This window comes from Porites lutea, chromosome 10, assembly GCF_958299795.1.
Source record: "Porites lutea chromosome 10, jaPorLute2.1, whole genome shotgun sequence".
In the NCBI taxonomy this organism is placed as follows: domain Eukaryota; kingdom Metazoa; phylum Cnidaria; class Anthozoa; order Scleractinia; family Poritidae; genus Porites; species Porites lutea.
Window position 1 is genome coordinate 27,431,900 of NC_133210.1, and position 18,083 is coordinate 27,449,982.

The following is an 18,083-nucleotide window of genomic DNA, read 5'->3' on the forward strand; positions in this document are numbered from 1 at the left end:
ATTGATTCATTGAAGATATTTTAGGGTTTTGGTTTTATAGCTTTTTTGCATCATTTCTGTAATTAAGTGTAATCCGGGGGGTTCCAGCCCGTTAGGGGGGTGTTCCAGGGTATTCCAGTGTGACATGGGGTGTTGCAGGCCTGTTTCTGGTTTTACAGACACCCATTGTACTCTGAGCCGCTACCACTTTTCTTCATTTTGTTTTACAATGTAAAACCGTGTGGTAGTAATTAATTTCGCGAATAAGGTGGACCAAGTATTTTTCGAGACTCCACTGTAATTTCAATTAACTGACGCAACGGAGCAGATAACAAACATATCTAGGAACGTTTTATGCAACATGGTTCTTCAAACAGCATTGCAAAAATCCTAATCCCGTGGGAAAAACGGACTAATTTACCAAGAATGAATCCAGAATCGAAACACGCGACTAAATCAGTTAAACTCTGTAAAGTAAGAGGTTGACTGAATTAAGTGACGCATAAGTGAACATCAATTTTTCACCTTTATGTTTTCATTGCTGCATTTTATTTGCAACACAATTGATCGGAGACAATTGATATAGGTTTTAATTAAAAGAACTTGCAGCTTTGTTGATTTGCGCTCCGAACGAAACAGAAGTTTGTTAAAGACTGAGAACAATATTAAAGCCAGACTTATTGAAAGACTTGGACGTTTTTAATTTGTATATATGTTTTGATGTAGATTAGGCTAGTTTAATTCTTAAACACACGACCCTACAAGCTTTTATAGCTTTAAAAATTATCGTGTTTAAATAAAGATTATGTGTGTATGTATGTACGGTCGCTAATACGGTCACCGATCTTCAGCTGCTAATTTTAAGTTTACTGATCATCTTTTCACAGAAAAATTCTTTTGCAGTTTGAAGTTAATGAGTTCGAGAAGAAGCATCATGAAAAGTTGCATGAAATGTTGGACAGATTCTGTTTTGTTAGAAGCTTGCATTAGTTTGTTAAGACATTCATTTCCTTCATTAATGTTGCGATTTACCTCGCCTAAAGCATACACTGCACGTACTATCTAGTGACAAAAAAAAGCCACAAATAAAGAAGTAATTCCGTGCCGTTCATTGTCTCCTTATTAATTACTTCCTTAAACTTTAAAGTTTCTAAAGTGAACATTCGAGTTTGAGAAAGTCTGCTCTTACCGGCGTCACTGGGCGATCCAAATGTGTGGCTAAACATAAACGACGAATGGGCACATCAAGAACCAGCGATAATACTAAGGTACCCGATTTCTCCTTCTTTGATTTAAGACAAATTAAAACTTAGAAAACCGAACAGTTAGCATGGCATTGGAGATATTGAAGCTCTTTCTCATCTGCCTGGGTAACCGAGACACATGTCAGGAAGAAGATTTAGTGGGCGCTGCCTTAGGGCGCGTTGTTTTATGCAATACACGCGTAATTATATTGAAATTGAATGACGTCAACGTCTGGGCCGGATTCACGCGATATTTTGGAGCAAAACAACGGATCATTCATGAAAACTATTCAACTGTGCACATAATGGTATGTAATGTTATGCTAAAGAAAGAGTAAGTTTAAGTGACACACTTTTCAGGTGTTGGCCAGTGGTGGTAGCAGTGTATCATTATTCACCGTAATACCTCAAGTTCTCCCAAACACCGAGAGCAATAAGAAACGGAGCACGAAACGGTTCTTTTGGTTTTTTCGATCATGGTGAATTCCACATAGCATTTTAAAATTCTATATAAAACATAGCACAAACCTGTTCATAAAGTGCGGTTAACTCTCAAGAAAATGAAGTGAATTACGATAAGTCCCCTAATGCTATTCTTTCCTGTGAGATAAGCAACATGATTTAACGGCATTTTGAAGTATTACCACTGTGACCTGTCTTAGAAGGAGAATCATATAATTGATTTTGTGGATTTCATTACAACATCTGAAATTTGTGCGATGTTTATAACTAAGCAGCCAGACAAGGAATGGTGGGGTGGGGGTGGGGTTTGTCAGTTGTTTTAGCCTTTTAGGCTTTGGTGAAATTGCGAATAGATTTTACAAATTTTGGTCTTAATAATAGGGAATGCTTTACTCTAAAATTAGGCATGTTAGAAACCTCAGTAATTCTCTTCCACTCGACTTCTTGGGCAGAACTTGACTGTAATCAATTTACAGCTCTTCCAAACCTCTCAAGTCTCATGGTTTTGAGAACAATCTCACGGTCTCACGATGAGGCACAAAAATCTTACGGTGAACAGATTCACAAGCCGATGGAATACACGTTTTGAATATTTTCATTTTTGCCTTGTAACATTGATTTTCAGGCCTCAATTCTGTCAAAATCCACGGTTCTAAGGCATATTTATATTTAAATTTTTCTGTTTATAAGTAAGCTTACTAATGTAGAAATCCTCTAAAGATATTAACCTTCCCAAGTCGTTTGCCATTAACATAGAAGAACAGCTTTTCCATATCCATGCCTTTCTCCGAGTTCGTTTCTCTCTCCTTCGTATTCCTGTTTTTAATCAAAGGTCACGGATCTTAGGCTTAATTAAGTTTAGGTAAGACTTTAGGAGAGTTCCTGTAAATTAACCCAACCAGTTTTTTCGATTTGTTTGTTTGCTTTTTACTCAAGTGTCAAGCTTTCCATTTAGCTGCTTTTATTTTGTGGATTGAACATTTTCTGTTAGTGTCGGATCCAGGAGAGGGGCCCGCCCCCCTCTCATTTTTAGACCAAAAGAGACCGACCCAGCCCCTCCCCCCCCCCCCCCCCCCCTTTATCTCAGAGTCTGGAAGACCGGGCCCCCACCTTATCTGAAGGTCTGGATCGGCCAGTGTCTGTAAACCGTTCATCCACTGGGCGGGAAACAATCTGCAGTAGAAAAAGTTAACATTGCTGTCATTTTTATAAACATAAAGCTTAAGTTTAATTAATACTTCAAGCATAATTTTTACTTCACTAAGTGGTCGACAAGTACTGAATCTTGTTTTCAAACAAGCGAGCAAAGGTAAATGGCTTGCTTACCCCTAAATTACTGCTCTAATCCAAATGTTCCGAACCAGCTCCAAATAAATCTGACATGATTGTAACTAAAGGCGGCTGAAGAAAACTTATTTTCAGTTTCTCCCTTTGTAACCAAACCGTTCAACACAAGACGGATCTTGCGTGTGCTTTGCAAAAATCCCAGATGTGAGTTAGTATGACACACTTACGGCGTTATTACTGAGATTTACAGAAGCAATGAATATTAAAATTAGAGGTACAATTAAAAATAGAGAACACGAATTCCCGTTTAGATCTGATTAAAATCCATATTGACTACTCCAGAAAATACCATAACATTTTAGTCATGATACTGTTTGTTGGTCATTCCGCCAAAATTTTGCATGAGCATTGTCTTCCAGTTTCTCTTGGGAGTTAAATGGCCCCAAGAGAAACTGAAAAACAGTCCTTATGCAAAATTTTGGCGGACTGACCAACAAACAGTATTATGGTATGTTATGGTATTTTCTGGAGTGGTCAATAGCAGAACTTGATTACTTTGGCTGAAACCCGACTTTGAATTTTGCGCGCGATAAAGAAATCAGATTCCAAAATCTGGAGTTTCTAAAGCGCTAGTAAATGGAATCTACTAGGCCAAGGTTCTTGTCTAATAACACGTGGCCGAAAGTTATGAAATAGGGGTCATGTAGCAGCTCGCCAACTTTGTCGCCAACTCACTTACTTTGTCAAATGTTGGTGAACTTTCCTGAAGTAGAATTCCTATAAACAACCACGTATATCCAAGTTCAGATAGAGAGAAAGAAAATTTGGCGGTCGCTTGCTCACGTCCTCCATAAAACATAATATTATTAGGCAGCTTCACGTCGTAGTCATGCAGTTGCAGTGATGGCAAAGAAATGTACAAAAAGGCGTGATTTGCACGTGTAAATTTGTTGTTTCGCCGTATATTTTAAAAACCTATTATACACACGCGCGCGTGTTTTTACGTGAAAGTCGTGGACGACGTTCCGAGGCTTCTTTGCGTTTATTTTTGTGACATCCTTACATTAATGAGACAAGCTAAGCACTTCTATTTAGACAGAGCACTTGGTGGAACACTTTTTCATTTCAGTCTGGTGATGTTTTTTTGTTGTTCATAGCCATGTCATTTTGACAAATGAGACACTATGTAGTAAAAACCGGTTGGTTTCACTCATAAAGAACGCGCAAATCAACGTACTGGTTAAATCACAATTTCGCTTTGGTTACTCTTACGGGTGTTGTGCTGTATTGATCGTAGTCAAAAGAGAAAAAATTGCTAAAGCTAAGCAAGGTACTTTAAATTTAAGACTGCCACTTCGGCACTGTTTGGAGTTAAGATATCATCGATACGCTGTTAACTGCAGCTTCGACTAATAACTCTAGAATTAATGGCCATAGCTTCTCACAAGGCCAAAGTAAACTAAACGGAACAGAACAACAAAAAAGAAAGCCATATTCACCGTGTTTTGCAGTAACAACCCCAGCTGTTATGTTCCTTCGAGTTTTAATATTGGGACATTTGCCATAGTCACAGCACTTCACGCGAGTTCACCCTCTGTCAAGAGCAGCCTTTATGCTGCATCGAAAAAGGTGCGGGTTATTTATTGTTTATTTGTTTTCACGCGTTGAGTTTAAAATCGTTTTACTTTTTATAAACAGTGTGACAGGATTTGACTTAACTAATCTGATTATATGGCAAATCTTTGCGATCAGTGGAAACAATAAGGAGCTTAAGCAACAGTGAAGGCGACGGCTACGAAAACGTCACTCTTAACTGAAGTGAAGTCGCGCTCCTTCAAACGTAATCGCGCTTCCATCTCGTTCAATTCGTCAAATATTGGCAGTTTTTTCTGGAGTTGAATTCCAAAAGACTGTATCGAAAGTTTAAGATAAGAAAAAGAGAGCCTTGGTCTTGCGTTCACGTCCTCCACAAAACGTGAAAATAGGCATCTTCATGTCGTAGTCGTGCAGTGACGGCAAAGAAATGTACAAAAAAGCGTGATACACGTGCAAAGTTGTTGTTTTGCCAATCTAAACCAATTGCTTTTTTGCCGTTCTCGTTGACGTCGTCGTTGCTTAAGCTCCCTAATAGTGGTCTGCCAAAGGTGTTTTCCCACTTCTCTGCTTCTTCTTTTACTTTGCTCAGGCTTTTTTTTCGTGATGTTTAGGCAAAAATACAAAATTTTTGGTCTGTCATAGCCTAAACCGAAGGGTAGGCCAGAATGGGCTAAGCCCTAGTTTTTTTAGCTTCCAAGACAACGTCAAATCGCTTGATCGCACAGCATCACCAAATTGTGCGCAGGGAGACTAACTTGGATTAATTGGGTATGCTGCCCTTGAGGAGACAGCAATAATACTAATACCGTTTTCGTCTATGCATTCAAGTTTAAAACATACGGCTCATTTTCTTGTCATTTGTGAACCACCTTTTAGATGAAGTTAGTTTGTTATCAATTTCGTTGATGAAAATAAAAAACAGTGCGGGTCCCATCGCTGTACCTTGCTGCAAAACAGAATTGACGTGCATCCAAGATAAACTATATCCGCGATGACAACGCGTTGAAGACGATTCGTGAGCAACGATCTTAACAAAGAGAGAACGTGACAATGACGGAAAAGCCCGGTTTCCTCTCATATGACAGAAAAACTGCCTTACCTAGCGATGTCATCGTGATACGCAGGCACGTACTAATTGAAGGCACTGTACGTTTTACGTTTCCTAGAAGAGACAGAACCTCCGTTTCCAGGTGGACATCCGAGCCACGCGAAGGTCTAGTCGTTGACAGGGCGAAAGTAGTAACTTTATGTCCCAGTTACGATAAAACTACGCTGAGTATCGGTCTTGTCCCAGGATTTGAGCCCGCGACTTACCGCTCTTATGCAACTGAGTTAAGCCCACCTGCAGACTCTGCCGCAGTAAACTACGGTTTTCTATCTGCTCGTTGTCGTTTGAAAACTACATATACCTTTTTTTTCGCTCATAGGGCGCTGCATTTTTTTTCAATGAACGTTTACTTGATAGCTGTAGTTGTAATTTCGGGTTGCGTCTTACAACCGAGTATTTTCGGGGGCGGGGGCGGGGGGGAGGGGTAATCGTCTGTCATTGTGTAGCATGTTTTGATGACGGCGCAAGGAGATGTGTGCAGGAAAAACAGCGTGACGTCACGCCGCACTCCCCTATCTGAACGCCTGCAACATGCAGGCTAGTTATCATGTTAAAATCTCAATACAAGAAGACGACTGGTAAAATCAATCAAAGTGATGGCAGCAATACGAGATCCTGGTCAGCGGCATGTAGAATGAGGGCAAGGCGGGTGCCAATTTTTATCTGTCCAGAGGCTATCACAAACACCTGGGGGGGGGGGGGTACTCCCATATATAAGCCATATAGCTATGTGCCGCCCCATCCAAGAGACTATAAAGGGGACAGAGAGGCCATCCCCCATATACACCCTATTCCATAGGTAATTCGTCTCGAGTTATTTTTAACACCACAGATCTCGAGGGGGATTAAACAACAGCCAATCACATAGCGCGAATGTGTTCCGCGTGGATGACCCACGCTGAGAGCCACGCGTCCTTCACGAAATGACGCAGAACAAAATGAGGGAAGACGCGGAGAGCGATTTTGCTATTCCTTTTGTCGACGAAAACGACTACAGCGAGATTTCTGCGAAAGCTGTGTCAGCGAAACCGAAATTAAAAAAGAATCGCCCTTCCTCTCTTGTATAGAGCTAACAGTAGAGCAGGGAAATCCTTAACACACTGAATATTGTCTCAGGATCATTTATAATTTACAGTTTGAAGAGAGCAATTTCTGGTTTGATGTTTATTTTTTCAGTCTTTATAGCGATTATTCCTACCCACCTACTTTGTCAACTGTAGGCGAACCCTCCTAAAGCTGAATTTCAAGGGACCATATTCAAGCTCAGAAAGAGAAATAAAATTTCGTCGTTGCTTATTTACGTCCTCCGTAAAACGCGAAATTAGGCATTTTCACGTCGTAGGCGTGCAAAAACGGGAAAGAACTGAACAAAAAAGTGTGTTGCACGTGCGAAGTTGTTTTTTTGCTAATTAAACCTATTGTTTTTTTGATGTTCTAGTTTTCGTCCGCGTCGTTGGATCTTAAACTCCCTAAATTGTACAACGACCGGTTTCAATAGACCGGCGAAATTTCTCATTTTATTAAAGCACTGAGGTTACGACAACTTCGAGTTAAACTGATTTCACGGGTTGTCAAAGAGTCCAGCGATTCCTTTTTCCCAGGTGAGCGCCGACTCATTTCGCTTCAATATTCAGGAATGCTCTCGATCTTTTTACGCTTTCATTGCCTCTCGCCCGACATGTTTTGCAGGGCGTTTGGTCATGCGAAACCTCCACGAAACATCCACGCCTCGCGCGAGGTAACTTTATCCCGATTCTAAAAATAACTCGAGACGAATTACCTGTGGAATAGGGTGTATATGGGGGATGGCCTCTCTGTCCCCTTTATAGTCTCTTGGCCCCATCGGGTAGGGTTTTTGCGCTGTTTTGGTCTGAAAACGGGTAAACACTTTGCCCATTTTAGTCTGAAATTGGGTTTGGTTTTATAGGGAACTACGGGAGTGTTTGAACGTATTTATCGTTTCAATTCCAAATGAGTAAGAGAGAAAGAGAAATATGCGAATTCAAAATGGATTTGAATAATTTTTTTGTTTGCGCTCTAATCTAAGTAATGATAACATAATTTCTGCTTAAAGGCCAGGTATGAAAACGGGTATGGATTTTAGAGGTCTAGTCTGAAAACGGGAGTGGAAAATTACATTTTTTGGTCTGAAATTGGGTCAGGATTTGAAGAACCTGGCGGCACACCCCGACCAAGAATTCATAGGATTAGCCCCCGGGCACAAACACAAGAAGAAACTCGGCTAAAATTGCAAGTTAAACTTTTATTTTAGTAAGTAAAAATACAAAAAATAAGAGGGCTCCACGACATCTACCTATCGCAGAGTTTGCCTAACATGCATACATGGGTGAAACTAGAAATTCAATCCGTACAGCCGGCACTGGATGTATTAATTAAAAATGAAACAGTTTGTCACTTCAGCCATATATCATTTCAGTTTAAACCAATTTTAGCGTAGTTCAACACAAGCATTCAGTTGAAAACATAAAGCTAAAAAATACTTATTAATTCATGACACACTGTATCTTGGTTCCAAGAAGGTTCGCTCAAAGCGTCAGACTATCTATGGGTATTCAGGGGCACCCAACGAGGATATAGTTCAAAACCACTTAACATAGCATTGTTGAACGTATTTTAGTATTCAAACAGTAGATATAGGCATATTTTTATCCCCTTACAACTTTTAATCTGTTCGGATTTCCTAGCTGAAAGTCTAGTGATCCGAAAATTATAGGGATAAAAACTTACCTTCTCGAAAATTTCAGCCAGGAAAAGGCTCCCGAAAATTCTAGGTGGCCTTTTTTAGGGTCAAAATCCGTTAAAAATGGGTAATTTTACCATTTTGTAGATGTTCGAAAATCCTAGGAGAGGCAGGCAAGCAAGAAATTTTACAATAAATGCTCCGAAAATTCTAGATCTCAAATCGTCTTCCGAACAGATATTTTCCCGAAAATTGCCGTTGGGTGCCCCTGGGTATTTCCGACGAATCGAAGTTGTGACGATCCCTACTGAAGAAATTTAAGATCTTAGAGATCGTCGCTCGCAGTTGCTCAAGATCGCTGGTAGCGCTATTACGCTAAAAAATACAGTCTAGATATGCATACTTATATCTACGATGGCTTTTAATGTGTTGAACAAAAATGCTGCTTTCAAAACTGGTTTCTGTGGCCAGTGAACCAAACGAGTGTTGACGAGAAAAATATTTTTTGTCCATGACTCCTTAACGCTGTTTTGCTGTAGTCGTGTTAGTGATGTATACCAGTATACCAGTAAATGCGCATGCTCCTATCAAAGATGGAACCGTTTCTATTGTTGCAATACAACGTTGACGCCTTATTTGTAATTCTGCTGACGCCAGCTTTGCAGGTGCGTTCTGATCAGCAATACGAGATGAATTTTCTGCTTGGCCTTTTTGTTAGTTTTCCCTGTTTCTTGCTAAGGGCCTGTTTACATGGAGGTGGGGGACCCCAGGTATGAGGTAGGTGAGGTAACATGTGGCGGGTCACCCCACCTATCATGTAAACGTGATCAAATTAAAGTGACAGATTCTATGGACAGGCGGGTTACAGAACCTAAGAGGGTTAGTAAACAGGTCATAAAACGTACTACAGTAGCTAATGCGACATTCTTACTGTCGCAAAAGTTAATGTTACTCGATGTTGTCAAACACAATTACGGCGAAAGACAAAGGATCGTGAAACAGAAAGTGACAAAATCATTCAAAATCCGTTAATCGCACAACGAAAAACTGAGTCCTTGTTTCTTGGGACGCCATCTTTGAAGAAGTGGCATACGATTCTTAGTCGTTTTTGATTTTTCTTTTGTTTTTGCGAAGTGCACCAGTCAATTTTCAGGGGGGGGATCCAAGATTTTTTAATGGGGGGGGGGGTGGCTGAAACAATCGGCCACCAAACTATACTCGAAACTATTCGTTTATTTATATTAAGTTGTCCTACGCTTGTCCCAAAACATGGCGATTTGGAGACTGTAACATTGTAAACTCTTGAAACGCTACAAAATAGAAGAAGTAGAGCGTAAAGAAATACCCAACTAACCTAGTCGGCCAAAAGCAAAGACGCCGTCATTTGTCTAGGGTGCAGGGCCACAAATTTCTCACAAACCACGCTTCTACCGATGGTAACTGCATTTGTATACATGGCGATGACGGCCAAATCTGAGAGTCGTTCCGCGGTCATTGCGTTGCGAAGCCAAGTATGGATCCTCCGAATAGAAGAAAATGACCTCTCCACCTCCTCCGGTCTGGAAGGGATGCTCCCCGGGAAATTTTTGAAATTTTTTACTCCCTCAAGCTCCCTCATTTCTGGCTTTCTGAGTCATTCAGACAGGATATCAGCGAGTGTTCAACTTGGAATTTTTTTCCATTTAAAATATATCTATTTATGACCGATTTTCGTAAAAAGTTGCAAACCGTTGTGGATCCGCGCCTGAGTTCTACTATGGTTTCTTGAGACTTAGAAGTGATTACTTGAGAAATAAGAGCACAGAGCTCATAATGTGCCCTATTTTCCTGAGAAGATTACGTCCAGGAAAGATATTGTCACCGGTAGTTTTCTCGATTTCTTTGGGAGCCATGTATTTTGGTATGTTTTTCCACGTATTATATTTTGGTATATTTTTTGGTGAACTGTTCTGAAGGAGGGTGGCTAGCCACCCAATCCACCCCCCTCCCCTGGATCCGCCCATGTTTTTGCGAAGTTTCTTGTCATTTTCTGTTCCAGTGCACCTCTTTAAGTCTTTTATTGAGCACTAGGACTCTCTCAACTCCTTCAGTTAAAACACAATTGAAGACGAGAACCTCAGTGTCTAAAAATTTACTCCAGAAAGTTGGATCATATTAAATATTCCTGTTTAACTTGCAAAGTAATTTACATGATAATACAGCACGAACATCTTCTTCTCTTCCTTTCATCGTCCTACAAAACAAATACACGCACAAAATCACACTCAAGGTAATAAACTACAGCCCAATTAGGAAATCCTCCGATAAGAGGCCTTAAAGCTGAAGTATTTCCAGCCTTTACTATTTGCTGATTGGCTTCCCAATCAGCAAGTTTAACGACGCACTCTGCTACGCCAGAGAGAATTTGTCATTAACATTTTATATCTGAGCTCTGGGACATAAACATTATGTACTATTATATGGAAGAATTCAGCTACAGCATTTCAGGATTTTAGAAGAAGGAATTCAGTCTTAAGTCTACCAAAAACTAGAAAATCACAAAACTATACTAAACACCATTTCACCTCCTTTCCACGGGTTGGGTTCTCATTTCAAAAACATTTAACCTAGTTATATTAACCACCAACTCAGAAATCCTCCGCAATGGAGGCCTTATAAACAAAGGCTGCTGAAAGTATAACGGACGGACAAAAAAATGAAAAGTTCACATTAACATTGAAAGTCTTTATCTTTAGAACTCTTTGCATCTTTTGAATGTAAAACATTGACAAATTGACAATATTCTAGACTGCGAACCGTCTATCTTTTTCTTCTGATTTAGTGAGGGCACTGCACCCGTGCGCGAGCGTGTGTCGAGCGGCGAAGCCACGACACGCGAGAAACGAGGGCGGCAGCTTAAAGAGAAAAAGAGAGACTACTCATAGTCTACGGACGACCTTACATTATCAAGCTCGAGGTTCCCTTTTTCGTCCTGCGACAAAATAAATCATGAAACGACATTCAACATCAGAAAAACTTCGAAATGAAATTTCAAGACAAGTGTAGAGGCCTAATTATCTATATTTAAAACACATTTCAACGAAGATTTTCCCTTGCAACTCAGAATCAGAAACTAGAGAACGACACTTCGCATTTAGTTTTTAAAGTTACGCAAAAAACACGTCAGAAAGTCATCACCATCAATTAACAAACGGAGATGCCGTTTAACAGCCTTGCGCCAGTAGAAGCTAAACACCTAATTCTGTTTCCAGCGAGGATCTATCTTAGGGCCTGTTTACATGGAGGTGGGGGACCCCGGATACGGGATCATGTAAACGTGATCAAATTAAAATAAACATTTATCTGGCCAGGCGGGTTACCCCACCCAAGCGAGTTACCTCACCTACCTGGGGTCCCCACTCCCACGTAAACAGGCCCTTAAACGCTGTTTAAAAACAATGTCGAAGAAAGGCTTTACCTCATCAGTGGACAAATCTTCTAACTCTGGCAAGACTTGAGACTCGGCGGTCTCATTGTTTATCTCCTATGACGTGAAAAAACGAAAGGTTCATCATCTTTGTACTGCCATTTAAGAGCAATGCATGACATTTTGGAATTATTTTTAAACCCTAAACACACATTTCCCTGCTAGCAGGGCGTTCTTTTCCTCCCGCCTGCCGAATACCAGGGAAAAGAGACCTCTGCTGGCAGGGAAAATACAGATTGGAAGGAAAGAAAACCCTGAAATAATGCTTCAGTTCTATTTAAAATGACTTTACGTACTACTAAACTTCGACTATAATTCTCTGCGTCTTTGGCTTTCGATGGCCAGGATGGAAACTGATTGCAACTTGAAAAAACTGGGCTAACTTTTTAAGTTTGACTCCTGTGCTACCTTTATCGGTTGCAAAGTAAAAGTTCATTTAAATTTTGTGTAAAACCTATGTTCTAGTTTACTTTTGCTGTTTTTCATTCAGTTTCAAAACCTAGTTTAATAAAACACGTTTAGTTGGTGTGAATAGGGAATAAGCAATGGAAAACGCCCCTTCCTTTTTACAACCGGCCTCCTCCTAATAATAATTATTGCGCAGTCCCTTAAAACAAAATCTTTATAAAAAATATCAGCAACCCACCTGTTCTTGATCCTCCTCTGATTCATACAGTGGGGTTTCATCTTCAGTTTCAATGACTTCTCCATCGTTCTGGCAAAAATCATACATTTTAAGATGTTAAACACCATCCACCTTCTATATGTAACTGTAAGCCCACTAGCGTACTTATTACACTTAAAACGAACACACATTGGGATGAAGAAAACCTTAAAAAGATGGTTCAGTTATATTTAAAATGGCTTTACCTACTACCGTACCTCGACTATAAGTGTAAGACTTTGGTTTTGATGGCCTGGATGAAAACGGATTGCAACTTGAAAAAAGTGGGCCAACTTTTTCAAGTTTAACTCCTGTGTGCCGTCTCGTGATTGACCATCACATGAACAATCATTTTTATGTTTCGTGATTTCCGCCTGCCGTTGTAAGACATTTTAGAGACAGCATCTGCCACAGATCTTGTATGATTGTAATGTGAGTGTCTTATTTAATATAAACAAAAGGGGTGAGCTAATTACAAGGTGCGAACCCTTAAATTAGTGACTGGATTTGCTGCAAAACACTGTAACCATCCGAACTACCAGATGGAGAGTTATCGATCACTTCATCGAAGTTAACGATAACAAAACGAACTCCTTTTTTAACTCATAGATACGGTGTCTTCTTCTAATTTCTTTGTTGATCAATCAACTGTTAAACAAAACTCTTTTTTCAAAAATCAGGTGTACTTGGCACAAAATGTCAGAGATATCTTCCCTAAACACCGAGCTTAAAAAAAGGGAATCTGTTTTTTCCAAGGCAAAAGTCACTTTTGGCTAGCCTGTTCCAAGCATTCAGATAGTGGGGAAACAGGCTACTTTTGGCCTAAAATCAACTGAGTGCGACCTGCAAGAGAACAGCAGCCAATTTTTATCTGTAGTTTATTTTTAACAGAAACCGAAATCAATTTAGTTCAAGGGAAATAAAAACTTAGATGAAACAGAACAAAGATAAAGTAAATAAACTTAAATAGAAGACGTGGATGACTAACCTGTTCCAGTTCCATCTCTGATTCAGATGATGAATCAGAAATGAGACCAGGCGATTCAGGTGAAACGAAAAGGTTCCTTAGAATAGCCTGCAACAATAAAATAAAACTATTCTTAATGCACGGGTTCTCAATTTAAAACCTTTTAACGTAACTGCCAAGATTAACTACTACCAACTCGGAAATCTTACTCGGACGCTAATTAACGAAGGCTCCAAAGCGTGTTCGATTATCTCTGACGGACAGAAAATAAAACTAAATAAAGTAAATAATGCATTAGTCAACTGCAACTCCGCCCCCCCGTCCCCCGCGGCATAGCGGGAGATAGCGGGGATTTAACGCGGCCAATGTCGGGATTTAACACACATTTAACATGCTCGCCCCGGTGGCCGGGAAATTAACAAAATACCTGTTTTACCCTAGTCTCCTTCGCATCCGTTATTAGGGTCGTCACGCAACGCTCCTACCACTAGCAGGGAGGAGCGTTGCGTGACGACCCTAAAAACGGCTGCGAAGGAGGCTAGTTTTACCCAGGTCATGAGCGGGAATGATAATATTAAAACAGAAGAGAAACAGGGCAGGAAGGCACAAATGTAAGCTGCTTTAGTCTCAGACACAGAAAGAAAGTGTATAGAACGTCCTACACATTGGTCGAGCGTTGCCTTACAAGGACTTCACAAATCTCATTTGAGTCTCAGTTGTTCACGTCGTACGTAAACGACTATAAATTAATCCAAAAAGCGCTTTCTAAGTTTCCCGATTCCTCTCCCATTACTTTCACGATTAGAAAATTGGAGAAAGACAGAGCTGTTTCGCTTCCTAGGGGGTACTCCGGGTAATTCTCGGTGGGGGCGTGCTGCCTAGTTCTCCAAATCCTGACCCTATTTCAGAACAAAAGGTGTCATTTTCCACACCCTTTTTCAGACCTGACCTCTAAAATCCACACCCGTTTTAAGACCTGACATTTAGGCAAAAATTATGTCAGAATTACAGTCAACCGGCCGTTTATAGCGGACACTATAGGGACCTCAAATTACTGTCCTCATTAGTCCGTATTATCGGGGTGTCCGCAAGGCGAGAGTTGATTGTACGTATATTGCTTATATAAGAAAGTACCCCCCCCCCCCCCGGGTTTCGCTTAAGATCCCTTGCCCTTACAAGTATACCATACAGACAGTTACTTTTTTGTAAGCGATCTAACCACATTTTTCTACATTGGCTCCAGAGGTCCGTTCTCAGGAATAAGGTAAAAAAAAAATCTCCGGCACCCAGGGTCGGTAACATTTTTCATGAATTTGAAGGAACGCAATCGCGAGTTTCTCTTAACAGGTTCAATGGTTTGAATCTCTTTTTTAGATGATGAATAAGCTTATTAATTTAACTGTAACCCACATATAAGAACCTGCTTGATCTTGTTTGGCCAACCTGGTTCTTATATTGTTAGGTAATAAAGAAGCAAATTTCTAACAGCAGGTTATTAAGCCACTAGATTCTTACACGCGGGTTTTTACTGTATTAAAAAATAACTCAGTATCACCAACTCGGAAATCCTCCGTAAAGGTGACTTATAAATGAAGGCTCCTGAGCGTATTTGATTATCTCTGACGGACAGAAAAATAGAACTGTTCACCCAAACACTGAAAGTCTTACTAAATATTTAATAAATAAACTTTCACAAAAATAGGTGTGTGATGACTAACCTGCTCCTGCTTATGTGTTGATTCAGGTGATAAATCAGGAAAGAGGTGAGGGCACCTCCTTTTCCAGTAGTTCTCTGATGGCCATTTATGTTTAGGTTTGGGGTTCCCTTTACGATCCTGCAACAAAATACAAAACAATACTTAAAACCACCCATCTCCCTTTAATAAAGTGTGGACGTGTACACATTTCAAAACCTTTTTCATTTTAAGTCCCATGCGGTTACACTGACCAACAAAAAACAACTGTTTATGTGACAACAACTTTGACAAGATGTACTAAGTTCAAAACAAGCCCCGCGTGCCGAAGGCAAAGATCAACAGGTCAAACCTTGGCCTATAAAATAAAAGGCAGTCTGTGACTGCATGTGACTACTGTTTTAGTTTTGTAGAATATAATGCAATAAAAAAGGAATGAAAATTGTAGGAGACGATAGAAATTCAGATCGTTTATCCATAAAAATACTATCTTTGCTCTAGAAGGTATATATTTTACAAACAACAACAACAAAACAAATAAGCAAACAAAACAAAAACGAAAACGAAATAAAAAAAGAAAGAGACAGAAGGAAAAAAGAAAGGCTACTAAGCAGGATTCAAACCCGGCACCTTGTCAAAAATTATACGAGCACAAGGTTAATGTTTTAAAAACAACTGACAAACTATTTTTAAGCGTCTTTACAGTTATTTGCTGAGAGAAATTTTTCCTAGCGAGCATTCTGACTTCTCTTGCGTGATGATAAGGGATGTGGGGGAGGACCCTCTCGTTCCGGGGTTGCGTGACATAGAGAGAGAGAGAGAGAGATGGGCCAGAACTGCATTAGACACACGGTGGTTACGCCTTCTTTGTGTGGTATGTTGGTGTAGAGGCGAAGCGCTGAAGGTCAAAAACTTCCTTTACGACTAAGTTCAAGAAACGAGTGTTACCCGTCGCCAATTTTTGAACCAAGTTTAGGGAGGAGGGAGATTTACCCCCCTGTACCTCTCCCCTCTCGGCGGGATTGGAAAGAGAAACATTATCTTTATCAAGGCGCACGTACAAGAAATTCGCATTCAAACTAGTAGAATCAAAATCGAAATTAGCAAATCCTTTTCCTTTTCTTTTGAAAATATATTCAGAAATACAAAATTCGCAAATCACAGTGTATTTTTTTTCGGGCGGGAATTTGTTACGTAATAAAACCAGAGGCGGGAAAATGTCATCACGTGAAAAATCATCCGAGGTGGATTTAACCAATCAGCTGCCGCTACGTCACTAAGCTTTGAATGACATCGTGTGTTGTTTTTGTAGTTTGTTCAGTTCGCTCTTCAACGGCAAACTGTTCAGGATGAACTCAAAATTGAATAAGAAAACATCAAGGAAATGTTACCGGCAAAAGACAGGGATTCATCTCTTTTTACTCAGGAATATGCTAAGGAGTTGTTCGAAGCTCAACGAAACATCATTTATAAGGATATTTCACGAAAGCCCAAAGCTCCGCAGGATTTGATTTGTATGGCGAGTGTTCTGGGAAAATTGAAAACAATCTTATGCTATTTACGCGACGAAAATCATGCAATGGACACTTATGCTAGACAGTGGAGAACAGCGAAGTGTTTACCTGTAAGGAAAATTTTTTTGGTGTTGCTTTCAACCGTTGTCTCGAAGATACAATTTTTTTGTGCGGGTTGTTATTTCAAATACCAACGCTTCACCGAACTGCAAGGACCAGTATTTACCAAAGAAACGCTCAAGAACTAACAAAGGAACAGCTATAAAAAAGACTTGCTTGTTTTCTGGACTTTCAAAAGGACTTCACTTGACTTAAACTGATTTTATAGGAGCCTTGGACGATAAATGTGAAACAGTGAGTTCAATGTGTTTACTCTTTGCTTATTTGTTTGAATTGAACATGAACTGAAACATCTTTCATTTGCTTTTATGATTGTTGTTTGTTACTTTATGAAAAGTTATGAATTAAAGTTGATTCAGAAATTAATACTGTGGAAATTATGTGCTTTTGTTTTGCTAAAAGTTCTTGTTTTCACCCAATAATATCATCTTATGGCTGCTTGAAGATACGAAATTTCTCTTTTTGTGTTCAACTCCATGTTTTAATATCAGCTGAAGTTACTTGTTCTTAACGTTCTCAGTTAAAACATTTTATGGAGTTAGTTTAATCAGTTGAAAGAAATGAATTTGAAATGATACTTTGAATCTGCTAAAGTTTGTGATTTGGTTTCAAAAGCAAATCTCGTGTTTTGTCGAGTATAAAAATGACAAAGAAAGGAAAATGGCGAAAGGCAAGAGCTGAGTAGAATTAACTGTAAACAAAGAATAAAGAAACAAATTGCGATAAAATTGGAAAACTTACGTGGTAGGATGACACCAGTTTAGTGTTGTTTCCGTGCTGCTGAACAGCTGATGAGAGATCCATCACCTGCTGTGGAGTCATCTTCACTCCTTTAAGCTCCAGTGTCTTCAGGTGAGGAGCGCAGCTGAGATGTTTTATCAAGCTGTCGACTCCTGCACCCAGAAAAGGATTGTATGGCATGCCGAGCGACTTCAAGTTTGGAAGATCTTGTTTGAATACTCTGTCGATGAACTCCACAGCAGGTGATGATGTTACATTGATATCCCAGAGTGATAAGTCCTCCAGTTTGTGTGTTGTTGGGATGCTCCTCAGTAGAGACTCTGTTACCTCAGCATCAAACACTTCACGGTGTTCACCCACAACCAATATCTCGTGTGGAGCGGTGATAAACGGCATCATCTCCATCATCAGTTCCACTTCTGACCTGTTCACACACACAGCTTGAATCCTCCAAACCCTGGAGAGACCATGACGCTTTGAACAACAGCTGCTGCTTCTCTCTTCACTTGACTCATCACCATTCATGTTTGTCTTCTTTGT

At 39.9% G+C, this 18,083-nt stretch overlaps 1 protein-coding gene across 1 annotated transcript in view; it reads right to left on the bottom strand.

The window, feature by feature from the left end:
• Window positions 1-7,919: 7,919 nt before the first annotated feature.
• The window catches only part of LOC140949903 (uncharacterized), an 11,278-nt gene continuing 1,114 nt past the window's right edge, over window positions 7,920-18,083 (bottom strand). Inside the window, exons 1-6 of the mRNA XM_073399053.1 lie at window positions 17,544-18,083; window positions 15,193-15,309; window positions 13,496-13,582; window positions 12,490-12,558; window positions 11,835-11,900; window positions 7,920-10,610 (exon numbers count right to left, since the gene is read on the bottom strand). The exon at window positions 17,544-18,083 is cut by the window's right edge and continues 1,114 nt beyond it. Coding sequence (XP_073255154.1) covers window positions 10,563-10,610; window positions 11,835-11,900; window positions 12,490-12,558; window positions 13,496-13,582; window positions 15,193-15,309; window positions 17,544-18,083 — 927 coding nt within the window. The 3' untranslated portion in view covers window positions 7,920-10,562. The remainder of the gene's footprint in view (window positions 10,611-11,834; window positions 11,901-12,489; window positions 12,559-13,495; window positions 13,583-15,192; window positions 15,310-17,543) is intronic.